Source organism: Schistocerca cancellata, chromosome 1 (assembly GCF_023864275.1).
Source record: "Schistocerca cancellata isolate TAMUIC-IGC-003103 chromosome 1, iqSchCanc2.1, whole genome shotgun sequence".
Taxonomy (NCBI): Eukaryota; Metazoa; Arthropoda; class Insecta; order Orthoptera; family Acrididae; genus Schistocerca; species Schistocerca cancellata.
In genome coordinates this window covers 827,319,890-827,332,174 of record NC_064626.1, presented here as the reverse complement: position 1 = coordinate 827,332,174, position 12,285 = coordinate 827,319,890, and the positions used below count along the sequence as shown (strand labels likewise).

Here is a 12,285-nt window from a genome sequence, read left to right as displayed (position 1 = left end):
GACAATATCGTTAAACTGATCTACCCATTCACCAATTCCAAGTACAGTCTGATTAAAATTAATTGATATTTGATGTCTGTCATTTGTCATTACAGTGTTTCCACGTTGGCTGCTAGCTGCCACTCGATTACGGTGGGTCACTTTACAAGTGCTGTTAAGGGGCCTGTACGCATTCGATATTTATTGACAACACTGGTTTATCATACTTTCAACAATCTGAAGTGACCCTCACACTATCAATAAGCTTGTCGATATTGTCAGATGGAAACGCGATTTTACAAAGTTAACATGTCGAACAGGAAAGTGTGTGACAGAATTATTTTAGCTATAGCTGGTAGACAACAGGCAACATCGAAAAACAGGAAATAAGTCCGAAAATGTCTATAAAAAATGAGCGATCTGTCTTTTATTAATTTACTGAAACAAAAGACGTTATTAAATACTCTCGTACGAATTCTGTGTCTTACGACAGTTTATTAACGTTGATGAGACATAAAATAGAGAAGCAAAATTCGTTAATAGAGAGGCAATCACAGTCGATGAGAGTTAGATGTAAACCACAACCTCCTAACGTGCAATGTATCCGAGAAAACGGCAGTCAACAACTTATGGCGGAACTATTCATTATGTTCATTTCGTTCACGGCGATTAAAGCTAAACTTTGAAGCAAATTCAAGACAGGAATCAGCACTAAAAAGAAACTGCAATTTTTCGCTTTATTGGTTATTTAAAACTATCCTTGCACTGGCTTCAGGAGCTGACGTGTTACAGATTATAGACGACACAGGCATGGCGTGTAGAAATAAAGTATACTGTTTAAAAGTACAGATATTTTTTTCTGTACATATCTCCGTCGATTGCTAGCCGCAGGCAGCTTCGTTATCCGAAAGAGGATAGACACCACTGATTTCAGAGGCACTGGAACTTACCAGAGTGGATGAACAACTGGAAGCAATTATAACCCCCATAACACTACCTTTGATGAGAACTTCGTTATTCCACACGTTATTCCACACTTCATCAATTACTAGCTTCGTAAGCATCAAACAGCCATCCAGTCCATTTCGGTGACTTTTTCCAGGTCCTGAATGGTCAGTTCATCAACTTCACTCACAGTAACCTTTCTACCTTAGCGAGCATTGCAACTGCGCCGAAATAACTGCAATTTCGTTAAGTGCAGTGATAAGTTCAAAATGGCTCTGAGCACTATAGGACTTAACATCTGCGGTCATCAGTCTTCTAGAACTAAGAACTACTTAAACCGAACCTAAGGACATCACACACATCAATGCCCGAGGCAGGATTCGAACCTGCTACTGTAGCGGTCGCGCGGTTCCAGACTGTAGCGCCTAGAACCGCTCGGCCACCCCGGTCGGCCTAAGTGCTAGTGTTATGATTTTATATCCGTCTTCATAAGCTATCTCGTCGACAACGTAGCTATGTTGGGAACTGTGGCTTATGAAACGACACGAGTTCTAATAATTCTACTTTTTTCTGGGTATCATCTCCAATAACTTTGACTTGTCGTAACTACGGAATAATGTCTTCCTTTCTAAAGAACAGTATTGGAGTCTAATCATTAAAAGAGAATGATATGGAGCATTGTCAGGAATAATTGTTGATGGATTTCCTAAACTTGGTAACAACGTATTTTCGAATCAGTTTAAAAACTTTCATGATTCGTTTCCTCATTGTACTCTGAAGTTTTCTTTGAGCTGAAAAGCAGTTGACACATGGGAGTAAAACTATGGCAGAAACCAGCATGCATAAGAATAAGTCTACCACCTTTGCCAGTGGGAGTGGCATACCTTCTCCTTTATCGCCCCTTAAGCCTTTCGTAGCAGTATGTCATACTTTCACCCATGTTTCTATCCAAACAACGTCCTCGATGCCTTATATTATACCCAAAAATGTGCATCGCCATGTGGCTATGTCTTCTCGTTCTGTCAACATTTTGCAGCCTGATATATTTTTGTATTTAAAACAGAGACTCTGCAGAACCAGTCGCAACGACGATTTGCTGCCTTCAGAAAGTTTGGCCTCACGCACTGTCGTACGAAGCCTATATGTTATGATTATAACTGTGAACCAGCATATGACACCGAATGGCTTGTCATGCGGATGTATCCAGATCTGTCATACGTTTCTGAATACTTGTCCTCTTGCCCTGCATATGAAGACAAGAGTGCCCTGTTTCAGTTCTTTGTTTTTACAGTCGATTCATTAACCTTAACAGCGGCGGTGGTCCTTGCGAATAATTTGGAAACCGTTAAGAGCGGTCCCTTATTTTCCGCCTCCCTCTAAAATATTCCTGCAGACGATTGTCCTTTAACACTATTTCTGGCCCGTTGGAATACGCACTTTTCACAAACAGCACTAACCGAACAATTGAAGTAAAATGGCCATTTGTTGCAGCAGTTTCACAAAGGCGAACAGTTCGAGCACGATGCTGAGCGCTCTGACTGGAAGAAGGCAGCTTCAACGCGTGAAGTGTCAACTATCAAGTTATTTTAATCTACGGTGAGCCAAGCATGCAGTGTGGATGTATTATTAGCTTCTTCCCAGCACATTTTTCGTTTACTTCTTATGAAAAACTCGGAGAAACATGATTTTTTTATTCATCACAGTTCAAGAACCATTTACATAAACTTAGATATTTGCAGCAGAATATCAACATTCAACGAACATTTATCTATTCTTTTGCTTAGTGAAGTATTTTCAGTACTGGTTAACTTTAGTTGCTAAGGCGTAAAGCTCTGATTGTCATTCTAAATATGACAGTTCAATGAACGGTGACTCATCAATGTTTTTAGCTAAACAGCAAGAGCCGTACAATTTGTTATTCCTCTGCTGTATATGTTCGGCAATGAGAAAATTATGAAATGCTGTAACTGCAGAGTTTGGCAAAGTGGATAAAAAATTACTGAATTTGTTTATGACAGGTATTTTGTGGACTAAGGAAGCCAATGGGCTTTATTTTCTGTTAGTTAATATACACGAATATGTAAGTTTCGTTTATTATCTCTGGTCGCCGTTGCCAGGGCATACCTTTGCCGATGCAGTGTTATCCTTGATTGCTTGGTGTGAGGTAGTGTTGCCGGGTGTGGCGTTTCTTGTTTGAATTGTGTGTTAAGCCAATTTTATTCTAAAATGAGCCAAAAACATTTAAGCAGAGGTAAAATCAACGTAGTTTGCTATTTATTGTGTTGGAATTACTGCTTGTGCGTCCAAATACCAGTAATTTTCTTTGTTTCAGGGTCCAGACTGCCACCGTTTCCTAAAGGAAAATTGAGACTCTTTAGTATGAGATTTTGCCCGTATGCACAGAGAGTCCATTTGGTTTTAGATGCGAAAAGAATTCCGTATGTCTGTTTTTCTAAAGCATGTACATTTTTCTAAATTCCTGTTACTGCTGTGTATAGCGAATTTCATTTTTTTTTGTTTTGCAGATACGACGTTGTTAATGTTGACTTGACGGAAAAGCCCGATTGGTTGTATGAGAAGAGCCCTTTTGGTAAAGTGCCGGCAATTGAACTTGAAAGTGGCGACACACTTTATGAAAGCTTAATAATTTGTGATTTTCTTGATGAGAAATACCCAAGCAGATCTCTGTATTCAAGAGACCCACTCAAAAAGGCGAAGGACAAGATAATGATCGATCATTTCAATAAGGTTTGTTTACCATATGAAAATCTACTCAGTTGGAAAGAATATAAAAATAGCTGTTATACCCTTCAAAATAGTTTTCTTTATTCCAATTCTTATATACGCAGAATTTAAGAAAAATTGACACATTTACAGGGAATGCTGTTTACTGGTAGGTACTTATTGACAGTTAAAACGAGGGGGATAATTCTTAGGTAATATGTAATCGTTTATTAGTTCATCCTTGCAGTTGTGCGTGCCCCATAGTAAATTTATTGCTCATGCGCAATATGTTTCAATCGTGATACCTAATGTTGAACTTTCAGCCCAAAGCTATGTAATATTTATGGGATACATATAAAGCTGTTCCTGTGTATTGTTGAGTATGTATAATACATTGACTACCTTCCTGCGGTGAATTCTTCCGAAAATCATCCGTTGATCTCGAACACGATTCAACTGAAACTACTTCATGGTATTTTTGTGAGGAGAATGCACCCAGTTGTATCATAACTTAGGAATTTTGTGACGTGTTTATCATTCAATTAAAAGTGTAATTGTAAGGAAACAGATTAGAAATGATGTTTGAGTTGATTGGTGCATTGAGAATAGTATGATCTTTTATAGTGATTCAATATATACAGAATAGGAAATATCAGTGTAATGATGTGGTGTGCCCGAACAAATTAAAAAGTGACTGCTAGTTATACCTTACTTACTGCAGGTGCTGTTGAATGTAATATGAGCTTCATGTAACAACATAAGTAGTAGTACTTGTTTTTATGACGTATTGTGACTGTGCAATGCATTATTTTGTGGAAGTTCCGTACTCTATAAAACACTCATTACTAATTCATGTTCTTATTTGCAGGTCATTCAGTCAATGCTCAAAGTTTATTACCATACAGCTAATTCCAATCTCAATGAAGATCAGTTAGAAGAATTCTTTCAGGGGCTTGATTTATATGAACGGGAACTAGTTGAGAGAGGGAAACCATTCTTTGGAGGTTGGTGTTCATATGTTATTTCTTCACTTTTGTTGTTGTTCTTGTTGTTTGTATTACATTGAAATGTTGCTGTTACGGCTGTGAATAACGAACGACTTTATTATCATGATTAGAGTATTTTCAGTATTCACTGAAGTTAAGTGAGCCATTCTTTCTCCTCTTGAAATCTTGCTTGTGTTTGTGTAATACGTAATGTATCCCAGGGTTTAGATTAGGTTGGGAAGTGACATTTATTTTGAGAATTTGTGAAGGTAACAAATATAAATATGAAATAAATGTAGTGGTAACAGTTTGACATCTGTCACCCCATGTTAACGTGTTTTTAATGTAACTAAGTGGCAAGTCATATTCAGAAAATGTGTATTGTATAATAACCAAATCTTGTATCCCCCTTTCTTGCTGCATTTTATTCCATATTTCTTAATGTTAGTCACCTTTTTAACTATGTAACTAGTGTCATATAATAAGAAACCTGAGCACAGAATTGCTCCAGTCGAAATATAATTCACAATAGTGAATGGCCAGAGTGATTGTGGCTACACATATCCGTTTATTTCAAAGATCACATCATTAAGAGGCAATATACTAGATACTTTAATAGATGATGATTGTTGATGATTTAGTTGGATGTGCTATGGAGTAAAATAGTGATCTGGTTAAGTCTCTCGACTTGCATTCAGGGATAGTGAGATCATAACCACCCAGATTTGTGTTTATGTAATTCACATAACAGGTGGTTAATTTGATGCCACAACTGAATTCCTTTCTCACTTTCTCATCACTCCATCTGAATCTCTTTCCATAACTTAGTTCCAAAGAGTCAAATTTTCACCTTCCATCTTCATGTATTCCCATACTTTTGTTTGAATATAACCTTTAGTAAGCTGGGGTGCAAGAATATTTTTATCCAGGTATATCTCAAGCTGAAACTATTGTTATCTTCCACTCCCTGTTGCCTATGAAATTGTGATTTATTGGAGTTCTGCCTAGTCCACCTCCTCCACTGCTGCCATGAAGGAAAACTGACTACATTTCCTTTGTATCAAATCATACTTGAGCTTTTAATCTCAACTGGCAACTCCATGGGTGTTCTTGAAATTTGTGCTTTTGCAGTTATGATTTTTCTACCACCAGGCAGCCAACCTATGGATTGGTAGAAATGGGTACTTGTCGGGATACTTCAAGGCCAATAGTGTTTTCTCCTTCTGACCATTGCTAATGTTTCAGATGTAACAAAACACTATAGCAACCATTACAGTAGGTAGTAAATTGCTTTTTTTGTGTGTTTGGACTTGTTGGTCTACGGAGGTATTATGTTATGGAGTGAAGCAAGGAAGTTGACAGTTTCACTGGTTGTTACTTTTGCGAACTCATACAGTATAGGTAGCAGTAAATGTGATTGCTGAAAATAAATAAAGGAGTTCAGTGCACATTTAAGTGTCCATCACACACACACACACACACACACACACACACACACACACACACACACACACACCATCAAACAATGGCCTCTTCAGTACTTTTGTGGCAGTGTTTCCTTTTAATTCATATAATGGATGTTTCGAACTTGACTTATATTATTTTGTGCAGGGGCAATTGATAATGATTAATTGTTGAAAAATGTCCAGTAAATAGCATAAAACAAGAAATTACTGGACATGATCAAATAAATAAATATATTTTATTATCTTCGATGTAGCCTCTTCAAACTACGTGTGTGTGATCTATTAAAACTTGCTTCAAACTTTGAGGTCAGTAGCATCCAACCTTTACTGTTCTAGGCAATTTTTGGAGATGTTCTCGGTTCACTGATTTAATTCCAGTATGCAGTAGAAAACAAAACATATGTTTTGTTGAGCAAAGGCTTTGTTGCTGGTTCAAAAAGATGTAGTTCTGTGTTGTGATAGAGTGAAAAGGAGGGAGTTCTTCATCTGTTTGTGGAAACGGCAAATGGGTTGCAACAACCACCTTCATACAGGTTTTCCTTGTGCAGACAAGGAATGCAAATTTATAAGAAGCACAAATAAATGAGGAGAATTGAAGTAACAATGATTGTCAATCCAAAGATTTTGCTTCGTCACTTGCCACTTGCCACTTTTTCACTCTGGAAATTTTTGTTGACGTGAAAAATTATGAGTTGCGCCATTTTTCGGAATCCATGTTAAACTGCAGATCTCCCTATAGCTGGCTGGGTAGATCAGTTCTTAGATCAGAGAAAGGCAATGGCATACTACCTCTCAAAAGGACCATGCTTAGTAAAGTACTGTGGTGTTCTAAACAACCTTCAGACTGATGACAGCTTTACTGTAGCTAATACTCATTTTAAGCCAACTGCACTTTAATTCCTATTGAGTGAGTGGAATGAGATTCAGATCCCTATTGGCTGATGCAAGTTTTGGTTTTCCAAGGGCATATACCACAATAATCTGTTTGTAAATGGACACATCTGATTTCCTTCCCCATTCTTATCCAACTCAAATTTCTTCTGTCTGCAAAGATCTCATTGAAATTTCATATTTCTCTCTTTGCCTTCAGTGTCCTTATCATGATGGCAATTCCTGCAGTTGTGAGCAACAATTCTGTCCCAACAAGAATATTCTTACATTGATTTTTATTATGCCGTTTTGCTACATTTCTGTGTTTCTCCTGTCTCTGCAAAACATTTTTTCTGCAGTTCAATGTGTGCAATTCGAGAGTACTTTAAGCTCCAAGGAGAAGCAAATCACTTGGTTTACTAAAAACGGTCAGAATGGTATTGTTTAGAGTTACCTGGGAGGATTTGGTTTATTGTGGTTTCTGCCCATTAATTGAAACAGTAAAAGTGAGTCAAGTTCTCCATTGCAGCTCTGTCGCCCTCTTCCTGTTGGGAAGATGGATTTTTATGGAGGCCATTTAGCTCACAGATTTCCACTGTTCGTTCACATCTGTAATAACTTCGTGTTTTTCATGTGGATGTAGCATTATGAGAGGTAAAAATTGGAGTTATTTGGGTGATGCAATACTAAACTCCCAATGCTATGACATCTGAACCAGCAGTGAGCCATCAGGGCAATCCTGACTGTTTTTGGCAGCGTTAATGATGATCAGCAAGCAACAAGCAGTCCTGAAATATTTGTGACAATTTAGTCTTTAAAAGTACTTCAGTCTCTGTGAGAATGACTGAGAAATCTAATATGTATTAGGGTAAGAGAAAAGAATTTCTGTGGTACATAATTCAGACTTTTGTAAGCTATAACTTTCTTCAGACGAATCATTAGGTTGTAATTGACTTTTTCATTTTTTAGTATTTTTTCACTTTATCATATTCTGGTGAGCAGCTCTAAAATTTTGCATTATAACGTGCTATACTGAGATGGGTACATTAAGACACGGGACATGTACTCTGGAAAAGTGGGTTTCAAATCCCTGTCCCATCTTTCAGATGTAGATTTCATGATTATCCTAAACACTTTGAAGATGAATACTGAAATATTTCATTTGAAAAACGTATGTTTAAATTTAATTTTTTTTTTTTTCCCTCCATCCTGTGCTCGCTCAGAACAACTTAAGGTTGTGGTACTCCTTTAGGTATTGACCTGAAATCATCTGGGTGCAGGACACCCCTGTTTTCAGCTTTTCTAATATGGTAGCCATGACTTCATGCATTATACTTACAAGCGGACATAAATCACACAAATAATATTTAAATGCAGAAATAACATGAAACTAATGGGACAATACGGGAATTAGGGGTTTTTGGATGATGAAGACAAACCAAATATACAACAGCCTTTGTAATGAAGATAAACCAAAACAAATACTTATACAAAAATGAAGGAGGCGAAATCCTCGACATTCAACAAAACCTCAGAAAAATGGGAATTTTAACTTTCTGTTGTCTAGCTGAAATGAAGTCTGCAATACGAAAACACTAACTCACTCATATATCTAATATCAAGAACTAAATGTCACCAATGTAGGTCAAACTAATTCAATACCTGCCAATCAAAATCTAAGATTATTACCTACATGTACCTGCACAACCCCAAAATTCATAAAATGCTGCAATAATACCAATTTCAAAAGACAGACAATTATGCACATCAACATGCATACCCTACATACTACATATACTGATCCCTGGTCTGAGATGCAGCAGTTTTGTTCAGCCTCACACCTTCTCCATACACTTGATAATTCACATACTCAGCAATTAGACCAGATAGCTGTGGTACTTTAGCACTGGTCAACATGTCATCTCCCGTGTGGCATGCACAACCTACTCATGGACTTTGTCATATCCTTAGCTAATAAAAAATTAAACATAAAACTAAATCTCTCACCCTTAACAACACAGAACTAATAATTCCAAACTTGAAAACAAATGTATAACTGCCCACATCAAAATAAGTCACTATCAAGCGTCAATGTGAGAGAGCACCATTGCACACTTCGACGAGTATTCTGATAACCAATCCATTTCAAATACACCCTCCCAATATGATGTCGCACAAGACAACACAGATGTACGATACTGCAAACTTTGTTTAACCATAGTCTTGACAGTACCCCATGTATTCCTTATATTGTGTATTTCCTAATTTCTAATGTTTCTCTCTATCTAAGGTGACAGACCTGGAATGCTCGATTACATGATATGGCCTTGGTGTGAACGGTCAGATATGATGAAGGTTTTGGGTGGTGATCAATTTCTTCTACCCAGGGACAGGTTTAAGAGACTGGTGAGTAGCTTCATTATTTGAAATAGCTTCCCTATTTTGTGTTGCTAAAAGTTTTTATAACAATTCTGTTTCTACAAAATAATTCCAGATGGAATGGAGGAACCAGATGAAAGAAGATGAAGCTGTGAAGGAAAGTTACTTGGAACCGCAAGTACATGCAAAATACTTTCAGAGCCGTAAAGCTGGGTATCCTGATTATGATATGCTTGTTAGCAATTGATGGAATATCGTATCAAATGCAACGGGAACAAGATGTACTTGAAACACTAGAAATTTCTTTGGAATGTGTGCCTTCAGAGTGTTTGTAACTGATTGATATTAAGTTTTATTTTTATTTTCTTCATTATAGTACAAATGCATATTAAGCTCTTCCCACACTTTGGTGCAGGAAAATTTAATAATTTTTCTTGTTGTGATTAATTTGTTAGGAAGTCCAATTAATTTTCATGGTTTGTAAGAAACAATTTTGTTCAGAAATCTGTTATATCTGATGGAGCTGTATGTATGGTGCAATGAATGTTTTGTGCGAAATATGGAGTTTAATATGATTTACTTTATTTTGTGTGCTTTCTAAAAGTACATTATAGGAAGCAATCTCACACTTATGTTCATGGTGCTTGAATGTATATGGGTGCATTATGAAGTGTGCAACGAGCCGATGATTGTATTATTTAGAATGGTCAGATTATTTATCATGTTGGCTATTGTGCCTAAAACTTGTATCTGCTTTAAAGTTCAATGCATTTAAAAAGACTGTAAGAATTTTTCTAGAACCTCATTCCAAGCATATGTAAAATGACTGCGTTATCTTATTATTTTTGCATTTTAATTTATAAAATTTTTCATTCGAGAGGAAATAGATATAAATGTTCATTTGTTAAAGTGAACTAGGTTATTGATATTTATGTGATTGGTATTGACCTAAAAATCTTTTGCTTTGTAGTAAGAGCATTTAACAGTAGTCCATGAAGGGAATCCAAAACAAGTGGATCCATAACTCATAAGGAATGGTTCTACTTTTTGGTGATATTTTTGTAACTAAAGATCATTTATGCTATATATGGTGACATGCGCAGTGCATGTTGTGATGTTTTTAGGTGAACTTTCTGTTAAAAATCTTTTGTACATGTCTGCAGACTTTACTGGTATATAGTAATAAATTCTGGCTTCTCTTGTTTGCTCTTTCTATATACTGGGAGTTAAGTGGCAACCTCTGTTGTGCTGCATTTCATCTGGATCAAAATTATTTATATTTAACAGTAAAACTCATCATTTGGAGTTGATGTGATTGCTTGTGTTGCACAAAAAATTACTCTGTTTTCATTGTAGTAATATAACTTTCACTATTTTAGAAACTTTATATTTGAGGTGAAAGGAAGACCATAATAGTGTTAACATATTTACTTACAATTGATGTAACTGATTAAACTACACCTTACTTTAGTATGTAATATGTTTCTAACATGGCATCATAACCTCGTTTGTGCCCACTAATTGTTTAGTCTGCTTAATTAGAGCTTCTGTCAATTTGGCTAACTATCGATAGTAACACAATTCTTACTGTAAGTGTTCACAGGTGTGCTGCTTTAACACTGGTGCTTAGATTGTGATGTAGTATTCCTGTTTCCACTGCATTATGTGCTTGCTGTGATAATAATTTCACAAGAAGTGTATGTGCCTGGAAACTATATGGTGCTTTGAACTTTTTTTCTTATTAATAAATTTCTTTGTTAAACAGTTGTAATGTTCTATGCAAATTTTCTCTTACTGAGATTCTGCACACTGCTGCTGCAACTGCATCTGAGGAACACCAAAATACTTTCTGTGATGTAATGTATTTACAGACTAATATTTAATTAAAGGTTTTTGTAATTATTAAAAAACAGGAAAATTGTGTTTTTTTTTCTGTGTCTACTGTGAACCCAAATTTAAAATTCAATTTATTGTTTTACCTTTCACTTTGTAACATACAGTATTATTACAATACTCTTGCTCCCTTAAATGTTTTGTTTCCATACGTCTTCATTTTTCATATTCAGTCAAATATTGGTGTCCATCTGCCATTGAAACTAAAAGGTATAATTAAAAACAGGCTCAGCATTTCCTACAACAGAGGAACATTTTTATCTGTAGTCTAACCATATTATGTATTTTGATTTACACTGTATAAACCACTTTTATAAGGCAGAAAAGTGACTCAAAAGATTGTAAGGTGAGAAGGTAATGTAACAGATTAAATCCAGATACTGCGGTTATCTTTATTTTTTGGGGGGGGGGGGGGGGAATCTTTGGTCTCCACTTGGACTCTAGTTGATGGAGTGGTTTTCCTCAGTGTCATTAAACAGACATATTTACCTAATCCTTACAGAATATTAGTGTATTTATGTGACTGGAGTGAAGACTTCTCTAGCAGACCAAGCTTAGTGTATTTGCAATGGGGACACAACAGAAGTAGAAGGGGTGCCTCAACAGGGTGGTGAATACTAACACATGGAATAAAAAACTGACACACAAAGTGATATGATGAGTGAAACTTAGAGCATGTAAACGTGGGGGAAATGTTGGATTATGTTACTGCTGATTTACTGTTATGAACATGCTGTAGGAGTGGTATGTGTTCCATAAAGACTTAACATAAAATTTAGGTAGGTACATCCAATGAAGACAAAAAATTTGATATTTTCTGCCACATACGTCTTGCATAAAGTTCACAAATTTTTTTATAATTTAATTTACATGAGTGGAGTTTCCCAGCATAATCTGCAATGAGAAGAGAGAGGGTGAATTGATATTGGTGTACTATGTTATGCACCATACACAAGATCAAGTTGTACAAATGTTGGTTAATCGGAAATTTAGGTGGACTGGGCATCCTCATGTCCATTTGTAAGCAAGCTTGGATGTTTAAT

The 12,285-nt window shown here is 36.3% G+C and overlaps 2 protein-coding genes across 2 annotated transcripts in view; both read left to right on the top strand.

Annotated features, from left to right (window-relative positions):
• The window catches only part of LOC126188615 (pyrimidodiazepine synthase-like), a 572,660-nt gene that overhangs the window by 219,014 nt on the left and 341,361 nt on the right, over positions 1–12,285 (top strand). The gene's annotated exons all lie outside the window — the stretch shown is intronic.
• Positions 3,031–11,267, top strand: LOC126188604 (pyrimidodiazepine synthase-like). Its single transcript, XM_049930209.1, has 6 exons — positions 3,031–3,175; positions 3,257–3,362; positions 3,450–3,672; positions 4,517–4,652; positions 9,261–9,376; positions 9,465–11,267. The coding sequence occupies exons 1-6, from the start codon at positions 3,151–3,153 to the stop codon at positions 9,594–9,596; spliced, it is 738 nt and encodes a 245-aa protein (XP_049786166.1). The 5' UTR covers positions 3,031–3,150; the 3' UTR covers positions 9,597–11,267.